The sequence below is a fragment of the Felis catus genome, chromosome B1 (genome assembly GCF_018350175.1).
Source record: "Felis catus isolate Fca126 chromosome B1, F.catus_Fca126_mat1.0, whole genome shotgun sequence".
Taxonomy (NCBI): domain Eukaryota; kingdom Metazoa; phylum Chordata; class Mammalia; order Carnivora; family Felidae; genus Felis; species Felis catus.
Window position 1 is genome coordinate 188821293 of NC_058371.1, and position 18081 is coordinate 188839373.

Sequence of the window (18081 nt, forward strand, 5' to 3'; positions counted from 1 at the left end):
GTCCCTCAAAGATTCTGGAGAGAACCATCAAGTTAGATGGTTAGATGATCAAGAAATACACCACATTCTTTTAAACTTGTTATATTTGGGGGCTTGTTTGCCACAAGAGTTAACCTACTAATATAGCTGCATTGTTGATCATATATATTTAGTTGTATACACCGCCTGATCAAATTTATTCTTGATGGAGAGGTGGAGATACTACTTCTGTGCAGAAACCATTCCACAAAAGAGATGAGGAAAAAGTTAGAGAATAGATCATTTGCACCATTTTGTAAATCACTAGGGCCCTCTAGAAGTTAGTTGATCATTCTCACCTGAAGGTCGTAAAATGCATTGCTGTTCCATAAGAACTCTTTAAAACAAATACGAGATTCTGACTCTGTGGATTTCTTTTTATCTCTTTTGTCTTTTTTTTTTTTGATGTAGGCCCCATGAGGGCAAGACCTTTGACTTGTTTATACTGCTGCTTCCCCAATTCCTTGAGAACTGTGAGAATAATCAGCATACAATATGTATTGGTTAAAGATGTAAATTAATGTAATGAATGCAAGATGGGTAAAGACAAATTCACCTGGTGAGAATGACCACCCAAAAACTTGGCCAAGAGCTTTCAGAGGGCGTAGAGGGTTTTATCTGACGTATTCGTGTGATGGAACATAAAACAAACAATCTGAGACAGCCAATTTCTAAATTTGATTTCATGTTATAAGATATATCTACTGAATGCATCTAGCAATCAAAGGCAGCTGACAAGTTTGCTGAGGGCAGATGGCCCTTTACTTTCCATCTTCATCTCTTGCAAGAGTCTACCTCCCAGGTAGGTTTCTAGCTGGACCTTCCACAAGTTGGCCACCTGGTGGCACAGCCATCTATTTGCTCTCTTCTTACCACCCCAAGCAGATGGCTCAGAGTTAAACAGCCAACAAATGACAATTTCCATGTGTCAGAGGACCCGACTGCAAGGTGCTTATTTACTCTTAAAATTGGTTCTGTTGCTGCCAACTGAAAGTCATTGAATCAAAACTTTTGAGTGATTAGCTAGATACACGCCATTTTCCTTTTCCTTTTGTAGTTGTAGCCATTGATTGTTCATTCATTTATATCTTAGTTGGGATCCTCTAGAGAAGCTGAAGCAAGGGATGTGTACGTAAACAGTAAGAGATTTATTTTAAGTAATTGGCCCACATGATTGTTGTGGTTTAGCCAGTTCAGAATCTGATGGTGGAGGCAGACAAGCTGGAGGCTCAGGAAAAAGTTGTAGTTTGAGTCCAAAGGCAGGCTGCCATAGAACCTAGAAAAGCCGAAGTTGCAAATCAGGTCAGAAAGTAGTGTGCTGAAGGATTTCCTTTTGCTCAGAAGAGATTAGATTTTCTTCTTCTTCTTTTTAAGTTATTTATTTATTTATTTATTTATTTATTTTGAGAGAGAGAGAGAGAGAGAGTTCAGAGAGAGAAGAAGAGAGCCCCTGATGTGGGTCTCAAACTCATGAACCATGAAATAATGACCTGAGCCAAAATCAAGAGTTGGATGCTCAACCAGCTGAGCCACCCAGGCATTCCAACTTTCTTCTATTTAGGCCTTCAGCTGATTATATGAGGCCCACCCAGATTATGGAGGACAATCTGCTTCACTCAAAGTTTGCTGATCTAACTGTAAATCTTATCCAAAATTCCCTCACAGAAATAACCAGAATAATGTTTGACCAAATACTTGGGCATCATGACCCAGACAAGTTGACACATAAAATTAACTGTAATAGTTCACTTGCTTCTCTTCTCATTCGTTTTTGATTGTCTTTTCTTTGCTCAAATCCTCTTAGGTCCTTGGGGGTGATTATTTTTAGAAGGGTCATCTAATCCCAAATCTTGTGGGAAAATCAGGAAAATCTCAAGCCCTCATTCCAGCTCCCCTATTGGCTAGCTGATTAAAAGGGAACTTGACCACAGAACCTCCAGTTCTGCTTCAGTGAATGTAGATACCTAAGTTATAGGTTTATTATAACGTTCAAATGGGAGAAATATGCATTGACAAGCTCTGTAAACACAAGTTCACACTGAAACCATTATTTTAAATTGTGTTCATATATCAAAGGCCCTACCTTTCAAACCAATGAATGAGAGAAAATAGAAAACTTCTCATGTAAAACACGTTACAGCTGTAACTGGCTCATTGGAATAAAGAAAGATCAAGTTAATAAATCAAGTTTATTCATGAGGGGACAGTGATTTTAAGGGTTAAGAGAAGCTTTAAAACCACATCAGATGATTTTTGAGGATCCCAGGAACAATGTCAAATTTAAAGTACACAGAATATTCCTGTGTAGAGGCAGGGAAGTTAGCACACCTCTGATGCTCCCCCGTGAATCCTGGGGAGAGCCAGGCAGCGTAGGAGCACCATGAGTCCAAAAGCAAGGGAGCTCAGATAATACGGGACTGTCCATGAGAAGCTGCTCAAAAAGATGGGACAGAGCTTCTCACTTCCACACATTCAATGTACAATTAACATCCCACACGTGACATGATGTCAGATTATCACATGATTGTCAGTGTTCGCTGCTCGAGGGGTCGCTACACATCAGATTCCTGACCAGACCATTCTTTAACTCCAGAGAGTGGAAGAAGTTTTGCCCTCATCTTTGTTTAAGATCTTTATTTAGTCCCCATTTTCAGCACAAACACAGATCTCTTCTAATATTTTAGATTTTAGTTCCTTTTGTAGAAAATGCCTAATCTACCCTGGGAGGGGTAGCCTTTTCTTCTGGTCCCACCAGGTCAGTGATCTGACATTAGTAGAGTTCCCAAGGTCAGTATCCATCAGTCTTGAATAACTCCACCCATGGGTCAAAAAAGGGAAATCTTTACATTGAGACCTCTTTTCAGACCCTCCTCTCCAGAAATTAAACATATCTTGAGGTCCTGTCTCACTCAAGGTCATTTGTTACAATCCATGTTATTATGCACTCCTGAACAAACTGTTGACAGAAATTGGGAACCATTCCTGCTTGGGTCATCTTAGAGCAAATGGAGCACACCATTTTCTCCCTGAACTACAGATTATGTGGGTCCAGCAAATTGCCAGAGGAACACAGCACCAAAATCCAACAAAGAGCATATCAAATCATCTTGCAATCATTGCTCTAGGAAAAACAATGTAATTTTCTCTTACCTTGTTGATAATAAGCATATGTGTTCTTAAAAGCAGCAGTGTGTTCTTTAATGTGTCAGACCAGCTTTAATATTTATAATATGCAAAGATTTTTACATCTGTAATTTTTTTTCATTCTGTGAGAACTGGAACAAAGAGAAATTTATTGTGTCCTTTTATCCTCTGAAGAAAATGGATGGGTGGTTAACTTCCTTGGTGCTGTTTTGCACAGCAAAGCAAAGAGAGTTCTGTTTCAAAATGTGCAAAAAATCAGTTTTATGAACACTTTGCTCATATTGCTTCTCTACGACTTTCTTTAGGAATGTCCCAGTGGTGTTGTTAATGAAGAAACCTTCAAAGAGATTTACTCACAGTTCTTTCCACAGGGAGGTAAGTGCAAATGTGGACTTGTTAACATACTCTCCATTAGAATTATGCTTGCAATCTTGAGTATGGTTTAAGCTTTTATGGCATGATTCTACATTTTTAATCGCTATGTAAAAGAGTTAATACACAGCATACGAGTGCGTATAATTTCCAATATATCATAAAAGTGAGCTACTTACAAGTTGTCAAATATCCAGGATTTCACTCTTCAGTTGCACGCAGAAAGTAGTATTACTGTGTGCCTCAGACTATGGCTATCAAATGCACAAGCACTTTTGGACTACGATGGCTTGGTCCTAGAAATGCCACAAAGCTCTTTAATGTGTGTTATAGGTATCATTTGATTCTCTGCACACGGAAAATTAGGACAAATATAATTATCATCCATTTTCACATGTGAAATCTGGGCTTTAGAGCAGCTAAATGGTTTGCTCAGGGTCACGCATTCACTAAGTGGCAGGTATGGCTTAGAATCTAGATTTTTCTGTAACCTCACCTAGTGTTCTTTCTGCCCTTTCTCTTTTAGGACCTCTTACTATCACCTTTCTCCCTACATCTGAGAAAATTAATATCACTCTAAATAATAGTAATAATAACATTGTTGTTATTATCATTATTAGAGAGGGGGGAGGGGCAAAGGGAGAGGGATAGAGAATCCCAAGCAGACTCCACACTCAGTGCAGAACCTTTGCGGGGATCCATCGCACGACCTGAGGTCATGACCCGAGCCAAGATCAGGAGTTGGATGTTCAACTGACTGAGCCATCCACGCACGCCTCTAAGTATTATTTTAAATGGAAAATAAACAAGGAAAGCATAATGATAACACATACGTGTTAGGGATGAGTGGGAAACTATTTGCCATTTGACCTTGCAGGTTCTCCTTTGGTCATTCAACAGGATGCCTGGTCAAACTTGTTACACAGTCTCTTGTGTGCCCAGCTATGTGTTAGGTGCTGGTAATGTAAGAGGAATAAGGTGTGGTACCTGTCCAAAAGAATGTTCTAGTTTAATGGAGCAGATGGGAAATGTTGACGTAAGGTGTACAGGGAAGGTTAGGCTTCAAATCCTAGCATTACGAGAGCACCTTCAGGCACAACCACACCAGCTGATGGACAGGGAGGAAATAGAAAGGAATCTCTCCAGGTAAACCGACCTAGGCTGAAGTAGTTACCATCTGTGAGGCGTCGAACACGTGCCTGACCCTGGCATGCACTGCGCCCACCTCCCAACTCCCCTAGCTGTGACTCTGCCTTCTTGATAAATGTGGAAACCAAGGTGCAGAGAAGTTCATCCATTTCCTTGTCATCATCTTTTATTGCTTCCCGCTTAAAGGAGCTCCATCATCTCACGTCAAGGTAACTGCAATAGTTTCTAAACTAGTCTCTGATTCTGACTCTTTCTGGCTCCCCCAGCAGGGGGGGTTCCTAACATGACCCGGAGGAATCCTGTTCAGCATAAGCCAGCTCTGGTCACTGCTCTACTCGGAACCTTCCGTCACATCAGAGCCTAAGCCGCAGCCTGTACAGTGGTCCACAAGTTGTAATCCCTGGTCTCCTGCTCCCTCTCTGCCTCATCCTTCATCCCACACCCCTTAAAGGACTCACTATGTTCCAGCCACACTGGCTTCCTTGCTGTCCCCACCGCACACCAGTCATGCTGCTGCCTCAGGGTTTTTGAATTTGTTAGTCCCTCTGCCTGGGATTATTTTTCCATCTCAATGTCCCACCACTTTTGCTTTTATTCAAATGCAATCTTCTTGGGGCCCCTGGGTGGCTCAGTTGGTTAAGCATCTGACTTTGGCTCAGGTCATGATCTCCGGGTTCAGGACTTCAAACCCCAGGTGGGGCTCTGTGCTGACATCTCGGAGCCCGGAGCCTGCTTCAGATTCTGTGTCTCCCTCTGTCTGTGCCCCTCCCCTGCTCACGCTCTGTCTGTCTGCCTGTCTCCCTCTCTCTCTCTCTCTCTCTCTCTCTTAAAAAAAAAAAAAAAAAAAAACATTAAAAAAAAATCAAATGCAACCTTCTCAGCAAGACTTTCCCTAGCCACCCTATCATAAACCACAACCCCTTAAATTCTCTCCACACCGGCTTTATGTTTCTCTTTAGCACTCAAGAACACCTAATAATACATATTTTACCTATTTTTGTTGTTGTTTATTGTCTCTTTCCCCACTAGTAAGAGGGACCAAAGGTTTTGTGTTTTATTTGCTGCCATATCCATGGGTGGTGGGACAGTGACTGACAAGTAATCACCCTTGACACATACAGTATAAATAAGAGAAAATGTGCAGGGATGATTGCATGAATGATGCATGAATGAATGAATGAATGACGTGCATCTCAAATGGTGGCTGTAATGGGACAACAGAAGAATACTTGCAAAAGGCATTTTGAAAGTATAGAACACTTAAATATTAGCTCTTTTCTTTTTTTTTTTATTTTTAAAAAAAATTTTTTTTTCAACGTTTTTATTTATTTTTGGGACAGAGAGAGACAGAGCATGAACGGGGGAGGGGCAGAGAGAGAGGGAGACACAGAAGGAAACAGGCTCCAGGCTCTGAGCCATCAGCCCAGAGCCTGACGCGGGGCTCGAACTCACGGACCGCGAGATCGTGACCTGGCTGAAGTCGGACGCTTAACCGACTGCGCCACCCAGGCGCCCCATAGATACTAGCTCTTTTCAGACACAAATTAGATTCTCTTTTGGTTTTCGATATTTTAGGGGGTTAAAAACAATTTTACGCATGAATTGTCAAAATAGACATTTTCATTTAAGACGGCCCTTTAAAAAGAATTAAATTAGAATTCTGAGAAAACACAAGGTAACCTGTTATTACATGAATTTGGATCTCTCATCGGGACTAGTCCCCTTACCCCTTCTCATTAGTAACAACCCACGGACAGCTATTGGTCATGGGGCTGGATGCCTAGATTGCAATGGGCCCATTGTCTGCATTAACAAAGAACTCAGAATATCATTTCATTAACATATTTCTAAGTTGTTTAAAAACCATGGAGTTTTTGAAGAAAAATCATGTTTACATTATATCTAAGTGTCTGTCCGCATATTGATGAACAGTAATATCAAAGCACCAAGCACAAAAGGAATTCTTTACTTTTTATTATCTCAAATGAAAGTTATTACATGCTACAAATAGGATAGAGTTCCACATTAAAAATTTATCTTTATTTGAAAAATAGCATTTTGGCATTGGAGAACATCTACTTAAGCACAATCCTTTGCAAATGATTCTTCTTACCAAATCTAAAGGGATTTGAGGAAAAATCACTTTTGCTTTCTTAAAAACTCTTTGATTATTCATGTTAATTGAATGGATAAATCTAAAAGTACCAGCCATTACTGAAGGAAGTGACATATCTTGAAGAATCATGACTTACAATCTAAGAAATTAACACTGCAATGCAAATTGTATCTTGCAGCGCGGCTAGAAAAAGGGAAATGTCCCGAGGAAGAACATAATCTCTGATGGCAGACAAATTCATGTTATGGCCATGCTCACGGTTCTATAGAGCCATGTATTTTGGTCTAAAAGCAGCAGGTTTCTCCTTATGAGCACTAACAATGATGGGTCCATAAATCACAACGTCTCACCGTTTCCTCCAGGAAAATACTTTGTCTTATCCACAGAACCTGCTACAATTTGTATTGTGTCAGGCTCCCAGTTTTCTCTACTGCTTAGCCAGATGGCTTTCCAAGCACAAGTGGTGTGGTGTTCTGGATGTCGGCACAACTGACCTGAACGGAAGCCGCTTGTTTGTGGGTAACAAAGTGGGCCCCCTATAAACCAAGCTGAGAGGAAACGAATGGCTGGTTGGAGCTGTTACTGGTCTTGTTACAGCAATGCCTTTTCGACTCCATGTACAGTGGAAGCTTTGGGAAGCTCTCAGCTCACGGAGCATTCTAAAAGCTCATGAAAAGTTCAGTTTCCTGGGCTACTCCTCCTCATGTAGTGGAGATTTTGCACTTACTCTGCCTATACCAGGCACCTGATAGCTATAGAAGGAGCAGATGAATTAGTTCCAGTCTGAAGACTTCAGCCAATAAACATTTATTGAGCAGTCACTGTATACAAGGCTCTTGAGGCACTTAGATGGGGTCAAGAGGTATAAAGATTTTTTTTTTAATAACACCACTCACTGCATATCCTTCTTGTACCTGGGACAATATCTCTAAGAATTTTCAGGGTGATTTACAGAGGCCTTATTAAACAGAAACTACTATTCATATATACGAAGCTGCCTTACCTCAGTAACAGTGCATGAATCATATATTCAAATGCATTAAACTAATTTTGTACCTTATGCTTGAATTCAAGTGGGAGTAGTGATTTATAGTAGGAAGAAGAAAGTCAGCCAGACTGATTTCAATCCACAGACCTGGAACATGATAACCAACTGCATTTGTTCAAATTCTCTGAAATGTATGTGCATTGATGGCTTTTTTAATCAAGGGGTTAGTTGGTATTATCGGTGTGGTCTGGAAATAGTTGGGTTAAATTCACTAGACTAAGTTGAGTCCTGGGTTTGTGGATAGACTGAGTCACCACCAAGGCATATGACTCAAATGGTGTATTTCTCTGGCCCTCAGGTTGTTCCTCTGTAAATTGTAGAACAATACTTTTAAGACATCTATAAAATGTGGAACAAAGGAGTCTTCAGTTTTCTTTCTAGCATCCTTTATTCTTCCTAACATCCTTTGTTTCTCAGAATTCATGTTGGAATGTCTTGATGTCATCACCAACTCTAGCATTAACTAACTAGGTGACCGTAGCTAAGTTACTAACGGTACCCGTTCCTACCTTTGTTAAATGTAGATAACTACATAGAATCCAGGATACCTTCCTATCCGAAGCATCCCTAAATTTTGTCCCCCAACTATAAAATTTCCTCATTTTTTCAACTTCACCAGTAAGATTGTAAAGAAACTGAGGCATTCTCAACATGTCAAACTCAGTAACAGGTTTTTTGTTATCTGTAAGGAAACGTGGCCAAAGAAAGCCCATCAGGTCATGTGGAGAGAAGAGAGATCAATGTTATATCTTTTGAGTCCCAAATTGCACTGAAATCTAGAATCGAGGATGCCAGTTATTCACCATCTTAGGAAATATTTACCCAAAAAGAACAATAATAAGGGGTGACTGAGTGGCTCAGTCAGTTAAGTGTCTGACTTTTGATTTCGGCTCAGGTCATAATCTCAATGTTCGTGGGATCAGGCCCCGTGTGGGGCTCTGCACTGACAGCACAGAGCCTGCATGGGATTTTCTCTCTCCCTTTCTCTCTGCCTTCCCCTGCTTGCAAAATAAAGTAAAAAACAAAACAAAACAAAACATTTTTTTTAATCTTAAAAAAAAATAAGATGAAAGTTGACATGGAAGTTTTTGTGGACAGCGTCCCTTTTCTTCATTCATCCACCTCTGTGCCCAGCCAGATGCTCCCAGTGCCTCAGATCCTTCCTCTTGTCTAGTCAAAGCTCAGAACATCACTCCCCTTCTTCAGAAACTTTCACAATCGCCAAATGCCTGTCAGAAAAAATCCAAACTCCATCAGAAGCTGCAACGCCCTTCATGACACACTTGCTTCTATTGGTCTTTATAGAGTGTGAAGTTGCATCAGATTAGAATGTCAGTCACCTAGACACGCAGTAGAGATTTCACAAGAACACAAGAACTTCTTCAGGTGGAAATGTACTATATCTGTAAAAAAAAATTACTCATATTTCTTTCAGGTGGCTTTGAAAGGATAATTATAACGGATACTATTTATTGAACATTTATTATGTGCCTGGGACGATTGTAAGCACTTTGCATGTGGTATCTCATTTAATCTTTTTATGATGGCCCTATGAAGTACATACTGGTGTGGTTATTCTGTAGATGAGGACCCTGAGTCCCAGAGAGGTTAAACAACTTTCCCAAAGCCATGCGGTTAATAATTTGGGAGACCTGAAATTCAAACCTGACTTCACTCTGACTTCACTACGGTAGTAATGAGTGCTCTCTGCATGGTATATCTGAGCTGGAAAACCAGCCAAAGTTCATTTAGAGGAACAAGGAGTCCTCTGTACCACATCAGAGCAAACCTCAAGACTATATGTCCCATATGTCAGGCTTTAAAGCTAGAGTGACCCCATTTAAGAAGAAAGCTAATAATTGTATGTTCACGGTAGCTTCTTTTTTTAATTAAAAAAAAAATTGCCAACATCGTTGGTTTTGAACCATTATTCATGTTGACTTCTGCTTGCTAAGGTAAAGGCATTTACCCTGATTGTCTAAACAGGATACCAGGAGACCTGCTTAATGAAGCTCGTTATAAAATATACAGAACCTCTTTCTCTCTCCCCCAAAAGTAAGTTTAACACACCACCTGTCAACTTATGTCACCATAGGACACTAAATAGTTCAAGAAGTCTGTGTCAAAGAACCGTGGAGAGCGAAACAACTTTGTAAATAAAAAATGGGCTGTCAGTTTTTGATAACTCTATCATGGAACTTCCTAGCAATGGCACTAAATTGATTAGAACCGAACCTTTGGTTATAATCCATATTCAAAAGGATTTCTTTCTGCAACTCATCAATACTATGTGAACATCCACTCGAGATACAATGATGGGACATACTATTTAGAACCAATTTTTGGTCCTGGCTTAGTTCATAGAAAACTGTGTTGATGATTCATATGTTCTAAAATAAGTTGTTTTTTGTATTGTGTTTAAAGGTAAGAGGCAAAAGAAAACGCCACCATCATTTTGAGAAACTGAGGCAGTGTACCATCTACCTTATGAAAGATATGAGCTTCCATAGCATTTACCGCTGGGTGAAGCATTCACGATAAACCATCCATAAGTGGGCCATGGGTGCTTGAGACCTGCTTTTAGAAAAGCAATTTATAAAGGAAAAGGTGAATAGAAGTTTTGTCCAAGCCCAGTAAAAATAAAGGTTAGAAGTTATAAAATAGAAAGAGTGGAGATTTTAAACAGAAGATAAAAAAGCTAGAGCCAATGAGCTTAAAGGTTACAACTTTTTTTTTAATATAAAAAAGGTTAAGGGAAAAGCTAAAACCATGAGATGAAACATTTAAAATAATCAAGTAAATTTGATCAAGGGTCAAACACAGAAGCACTGAAAAATTAAAACCGCACTAAGAAAAGAAAACAGTAAGAAAAAATATAATTTTACCATGAAAAGCAGAAAGCTCTGAAGGGAGACAACAGAGAAAAAGTAGAAGGGGAAGAAGGAAAAATTAGAGGGAAAACCCAGTAGAGGCAAGCTAAGTGGAAACGTTGGATTTCAGAGGACTTCAGAGTTGCCAGGCAGCCTTGTGAGGTGCTGGGGGGACTGACTGTCCCAGAGCCGTGAATCCCACCCAGGGCCCAGGGACCCTCAGAACCACTCACTCCCACGGTGGCCACAGAAACTGCCCAGTTCATCAGGACACTTCACTGGCCATGGGTTAGCCTGATTTTCCAGTCAGAAGGACTCAGTTGTGTCTCACGTTGCTCATTAATCGACTGTGTGAAGTTAGGCGAGTTTCTCAACCTGAGTCCCCGTCTTTATCTGAGTTGTAAAACTGATGAACACATTCACAATAACAACACTAAAAATACCAACTCATGTGCGTCTCACTATTAGTATCTTTATTATTTTACTTGTAGACGTAGCCCCTGACGAGCACTTAATTTTCAGACGCATCTCCCTTCACCCTCACACCACCTACTCATCTTAGTGCCGGGAATACACCCAAGACTCCAATGTGTTCAGAGCATTTCCAGCCAGAAACTTACAGAGAATGTGTATGATCAATGCCCTGGGTTGTGGAGAGCTGACTCCCATGAATCTCAAATCACAATCCGCTACTGGAAGAAGGTGGGCAGCTGGGAAGAAAGCACAAGTAGAGGAGACAGAGCAAATTTTTCCAAATAGAAGGAGCCTTGGGCATGCTAGGCCAGTCTTCTGTAGGATATTGAAGTGCTTGCTGCATTAACGATACTCCCTTTTCAACATTTCAGACTCTACAACATATGCGCATTTTCTGTTTAATGCATTTGATACGGACCACAATGGAGCTGTGAGTTTTGAGGTAAGTCTTAGAATTTATATATATATATATACATATATATATATATATATATATACACACACACACATATATACGTGTGTATATACATAATGTATATATGAATATATATATGTATATATATGTATATGATTTGACTTTAGACACACTGAAAGAAATTTGGTCTTATTTCCTGGGAAATTTTGAATTTGGTGGTTTAATAACTTTTTTTGCTTTTTGAGACTTCTATTTATTATTATTATTATTATTATTATTATAAAATATTGAGCATGAGATCTATCCTCTGAACAAAATTTTAAGAGTATATTACATTATTGTTGACTATAGGTACAATGTTGTACAGCAGATCTCTAGAACTTATTCATTTTGCTTAACTGAAACTTTATGTCAGTCAGCAAGTAACTCCCCATTTCCCCCTGTCCTAGTCCCTGGCAACCACCATTCCACTCTTCCATTCTATGAATTTGACTATTTTAGATACCTCATATAAGTGGATTCATATAATATTTGCCTTTCTGTGATGGCTTCTTTCACTCAGCATGACCCCAGTTTCATCTATGTTGTTGCATACTACAGACTTCTTTTCTTTTTAAGGATAATACATTTCATTGCATGTATAAACCACATTTTCTTTATCTATTCATTCATCTATGGACATGTATGTTGCTTCACATCTTGGCTATCGTGAATAGAACCACAGTGAATATGGGACTCTAGTATCTCTTCAAGATCTTGATTTCAATACTTTTGGGTAAATACTCAGAAGTGGGATCACATGGCATTTATATTTTTAATTTTTTGAGGAATCACCATACTGGTTTCCATATAGTGGCTTCGCAGCTGTGCATTCCCACCAAGAGTGTGTAAGTGTTCCGATTTCTCCACATCCTCATCAACACCTCTTGTCTTTCATTTGTTTGATAATAGCCATCCTGATAGGTGTGAGGTGATATCTCATTGTGTTTTTTATTCGCATTTCCCTGATGACTGGTGATGGTAGGCATTCTTTCACATACCTGGTGGCCATCTGTATATCTTCAGAGAAATGTATGTTCAAATCTTCAGCCCATTTTTTTTACTGGGTTGTTAGATGCTTACTACTGAGATGAAGGAATAGATTCTTATATATTTTGGAGATAACCCTTTATCAGATACATGGTTTCCAAATATTTTCTCTCATTGTGTATGTCGCTTTTTCAGTCCATTGATTGTTTCCTTTGAGGCTCAGAAGCTTTTAGTTTGATGTCATATCACTTGTTTATTTACTTTTTTTGCCTGTGCTTTTAGAATCATAGTCATGAAATCATTGCCAAGACCAATAACATGAAATCGTTCCACTGTGTTTATTACTTCTGTGGGTTTTATGGTTTCAGGTCTTATGTTTAAGTCCTCAGTCCATTTTGAATTGATAATTGTGTATAGGATTGGGTAAGGATGGAATTTCATTTTTTTCAGTGTGGATACTCAGTTTTCCTAATACTATTTGTTGAAGAAACTACGCTTTCCTTTCCCCATTGTGTATTCTTCGCACCCTGTCAATTATCCGTTGACTGTGTATCCATGGATGTATTTCTAAGCTTCCTATTCTGTTCCTTGGTCTATATGTCTGTCTCTGTGCCAGTACCATACTGTTTTCATTAGTATAACTTTGTAACATACTTTGAAATCAGGAATTGTGATGCCTCCAGCCCTGTTCTTTCTTAGTATTGATTTGGATATTTATGGTCTTTTGTGGTCCCATATGAATTGTTTATTTCTATTTCTGTAAAAAGACCACTTGGTATTTTGATAGCGTTGCATTGAATCTGCATATAACTTTGAGTAGTATGAATATTTTCACAAAATAAAGCCTATTCTATTATTTCCTATTTTTTATTACATTCTTTTTGATTCTTTTCAATGCTATTATAAATGAGATCGTTCCTAATTTCCTCCTCAGAAATTGTTGGTGTATAGAAACACAACTTATTTTTGTATGTGATTTTGTATCTTGCAACTTTACTGAATTTATTAGTTCTAAAAGTTTTTTAGTGTGATCTTTAGGATTTTCTTTATATAATATCAAGTCATCCGATTTCTTTTCTTTTCTTTTCTTTTCTTTGCCTAATTTCTGTGGCTAGGGCTTCCAATACTATACTGAATAGAAGTGTCAATATTGGACATCCTTCCTTTGCTCCTGATCTCAGGAGGAAAGCTTTCAGTTTTTCATCATTGAGCGTTATGTTAGCTCTGGGCTTGTCATACATTTATTTATTATGTGGAGATACTTTCCTTCTATTCCTGGTTCACTGAGAGGTTTTTTTTTTTCTTTTTATGATGAAAGAGGGTTAAAATTTGTCAGATGCTTTTTCTGCATCTATTGAGATGATCGTGTGATTTTCCTTTTTATTTCGTTACTGTGTTATATCACATTAACTGACTTTTATATGTTGAACCATCTTTCCATCCAAGGGATAAATATTATTTGGACATGTTGTATGATCCTTTTAATATGCTGTTAGATTCAGTTTGCTAGAATTTATTGATGATTTTGCATGTATATTTATCAAGAATATTGGCCTGTAGTTTTCTTTTCTTGTGATATCTTTGTCCAGTTTTGGTTCCAGGGTACTGCTGGCCACATAAATGAGTTTGGAAATATTCCTTCCTCTTCAATTTTTTGGAAAGTTTGAAAAGGATCGGTATTAGTTCTTTAAATGTCTGGCATAATTGACCAGTTTAGCCATCTGGTCCTGGGTTTTTCTTTGTTGAGAGATTTTTGATTACTGATCAATCTCCTTGTTATAGGTCTGTTCAGACTTTCTATTTCTTATGATTCAGTCTTGGCAAGTTGTATGTTTCTAGGAGCTTATCCATTTTTTTCTAGGCCATCCAGTCTACTGTTCATAGTCTCTTATGATTCTTTTCATTTCTGTAACATTCGTTGTAATGTTTCCCCTTTCATTTCTGATTTTTTGTATTGAGTCTTTCTCTTTTTTTCTTAACCTGGCTATGAGTTTGTCAGTTTTGTTTATCTTTTCCAAACACCATCAGTCAGAAGCACAGATGACACGTGGACTTGCATTTAGCATCTGAACTGGGGGGGAGGTCAGTCTTGTAGGACTGAGCCCTTAGCCTGTGGGATCTGGTTATATCTCCAGGTAGAAAGGGTCAGAATTGAGTTAAGTAGTAGGACACCCAGCTGGTGTTAAAGAATTGTTTGGTGGTATGGAGAAATTACACACACACACACACACACACACACACACACCCCTACATTGGAATTGGATGCAAAATCATTAATATATATAACAGAAACAAGGTAATTGGGAGTGGTACACTTTTGGGGAGTAGAGGGCGGTGCATCTTACATATGAGCAGAATTTTAAGTGAGTGCCATGTTAAAGGAAAGCAGGTGATGAATGAAATCAACAAGGAAAGGTACTGATAAGGCTGTGTCAAGGAAGCCTGCCTGTGGACTTGATGAATCAGGTGTAAAGGACAAGCACAAGCTGGTTAATAGAATAAGGGCTCAGAATGGGAAGAAGCAGTGAGTAAGGCAGAGGCAGAGACAGAGGCCTGGGAATGAAGGGGAAGCAACTGTAAATCACCTAGAAGTTAGAATACAAAGGAAAAGGCCCAAAAAGGAAAACTGGAAGAGGAGGCAGAGGCAGGAGGCTAAGGAGGCTGGATTCTCTTGTGGGAGGTGAGGAGTCCTTGAGGAATTTTCAGCTGCGAAGTTACGTGATCAGGGCTCTGTTCCCAGAAACAAGAAGTTCACTTAACAGCTCTATAATCCAAGAATCCTGGCTGGAGCTGATGTAAGCCCCAACTACAATTAAGGCATTGGAGATAAGGAAGAGATGAGTTCAAGAGATACCAAAATAAAATTGGTAGACTTACATTTCAACAAAATCTGTCATGTTTAGAAGGGGGAAACTCAATGTGGGCATCACCAGCTATCTGGGAGCAGGGACTTTGTGGAATCAGGATGAAAGAAGAAAGCACCGCCTTCAGAGATAGCACTCAGTCAATGGAGCCAGGGGCAGAGTTCTCAGGGGAGCAAAGTGCCTCCTCAAATATACTAGGTACTTGTGCTAAACTGAGTGCACCGAGAATGAAGACCCTGGGCCAGGAAACTCAACATGTCATCTATTGTAACTTAACCAAGAAATATCACAACCAGGAGAAGAGTAGAAGACAGCAGTAGCTGAGCATGTGGGAGACATGTGACAATGTCATGGACAGCATCTGTAACATTTCTTCCATGGATGGCAGCTTAGGATCACCCCATGATAATCTCGTGTTAGCATTTGCGACACTTCACCAAGATTCATTCTGGTGCAGCCTTAGTTTAGCGATAATATAGAAGGCAATGGCTCCCACTCACCTAATGAAATCAAAATGAGTTTGCAAAAACTGAGTAGGGCAAAAAATACTAACGATTTCATTACTCAAAGTTACTTACATATCAGAAATGTACAATCAATTACCTATAGCATGTTGTATCCAATTTCACATGTAAATTTAGTCTGGTGTTAATGATATGGGACTGTGCACAACATTGCTATTATAATATTTATGTAAAATGCTGGTAATTGTGATGAATGTTGATTATAATTTGGAAATTAGTTGTAATGAATATATATTACAAGTGTGTTGGTACTATGTCTTTTCCTTTAAAAACAAACTAATGGCTGAATTAATAAATGTTAAACCAAAATCAAATTTAACACCAGGCTATTGTAATTATTTTTCTTCAATTGATCAGCTACCTGGAAAGTCTCTAGACAACAGAAATGATTCAGCAATGAATGTATTTTGAGTAGCAGTGGCATTCTGGGAGGCATAGCAGAGACCATTCTGATTCTGTAATAAAGAGAAAAGAAGTTTTCTCCTGAATTTGCTTAAACCCAAAGGACAGAGTGAATAAGATGTGGGAGGGGGATAGCATCTGGACCTAGCTGTGAATTGGTCCAATCCTCTTTTTGCCATTCAGTGGCTGTCAGATCCCAGGCTGAGTGTTTAAACTCTCTGGGCCTTGGGGCACCTGGGTGGCTCAGTTGGTTACGTGTCCAACTCTCGGCTTCAGCTCAGGTCATGGTCTCAAGGTTTGTGAGTTTGAGCCCCTCATCAGGCTCTGTGCTGACAGCGTGCAGCTGGGATTCTCTGTCTCCCTCTCTACCCATTTCCCGCTTGTGCTCTCTCTCTCTCCCTCTCTCTTTCAAGATAAATAAATATTTTTTAAAATAAATAAATAAGTAAAATAAACTCTGTAGGCCTTAGTGTTCATCTCTGTCAAATACCAGCAAGCAAAGCTACTTTATAGGGGAGTATGAACATGAAAAAGTAATAATGTCAGTAAAGGGCTTGGCTTAGTGCCTGGCCCCAAATTCATGCTCTATATTTATTAGATGTTAGCCATAGCCATTATTACACAGGAAATTTTTCTAACAAAGCCAATTAATTAATAATTACACTGGTCATCTTGTTAAACAATAATCATGTCATTGAACGTATTCAATCAAAAGTAGACGGTTGTTCTTTCCATGATGCTATGAAAGATCGTTCCGCAGCTAATTATATGATAAGCACTTACCGTGTGTCAGTTACTATACTATTTAAAAATGGCATTAACAATAATAATAGCTGCATATAGTAATAATAACTGACTCTTGCTTAGAACTCATTTGAGCTTATATACGTCAGGCAACTGTGCTGGCTGTATTACATATACTAACTTCATTTTCATAGGTATTATTATTATTATCTCCTTTTTTAGCATATGAAGAAAGGGATGAACAGAGAAGTTAAGCAGCCTGCCCAAGGTCACACAGCTAGAAAGTAGGAGAGCCAGGATTCAAAATCAAGGCAGTCTGGTCCCAGAATGCCTCTCTTAGCAACTATGCTGTCCTAGCAGAGAGGTATCATGTAGATCTCCAGTCCGTCATCTGAAATCCTCAAAGCCAGCTGAGTTTTATCATTCGGAGTCTTTCAGATTTAGTCAGGTAATGCCAGGCATATACTGTTCCATATTATTTAATGTCTCCAGCAGGGTCTGCAGGGTGCTATAATCACATATGTAATGTTTGTGCAGTGAAAATATGATAAATGATAAACATGGCAGAGACTGCTACTGACGACCAAAGTCCATGTGCTTCTGATCACACCAGTAGGCCACAATCCCAGGCTGTCCTCCAAGTAGGTGGAGCCATGACTGAGATTTTATCAATGGGATAGGGGTGGAAGTAACCACATCGCCTTCCTCTTTTCCCATCTGTGGGGACTATGAGGTCACATATTTCAGTTGGCTTTGCAACAAAGGGGAAGGAGCTCAGTTCTCAGAATGACTGCATGGAACAGAGCCCCCTCTCCTCTTTATTTCACTGTGTGTGAGTGACAAGTGAGATGATAAGGTGCTAAGCCACTAAGATTTGGAAGTACTGATATATCTGTTAGTGTCCTCTGATTA

General features: G+C 39.2%; 1 protein-coding gene across 5 annotated transcripts in view; it reads left to right on the forward strand.

Moving 5' to 3' along the window:
* The window catches only part of KCNIP4 (potassium voltage-gated channel interacting protein 4), a 1156450-nt gene that overhangs the window by 1118175 nt on the left and 20194 nt on the right, over nt 1-18081 (forward strand). For all 5 annotated transcript variants that reach the window (XM_019829697.2, XM_019829694.2, XM_019829696.3 and 2 more), the window contains 2 exons: nt 3468-3537; nt 11563-11633. In XM_019829697.2, coding sequence (XP_019685256.1) covers nt 3468-3537; nt 11563-11633 — 141 coding nt within the window. The remainder of the gene's footprint in view (nt 1-3467; nt 3538-11562; nt 11634-18081) is intronic.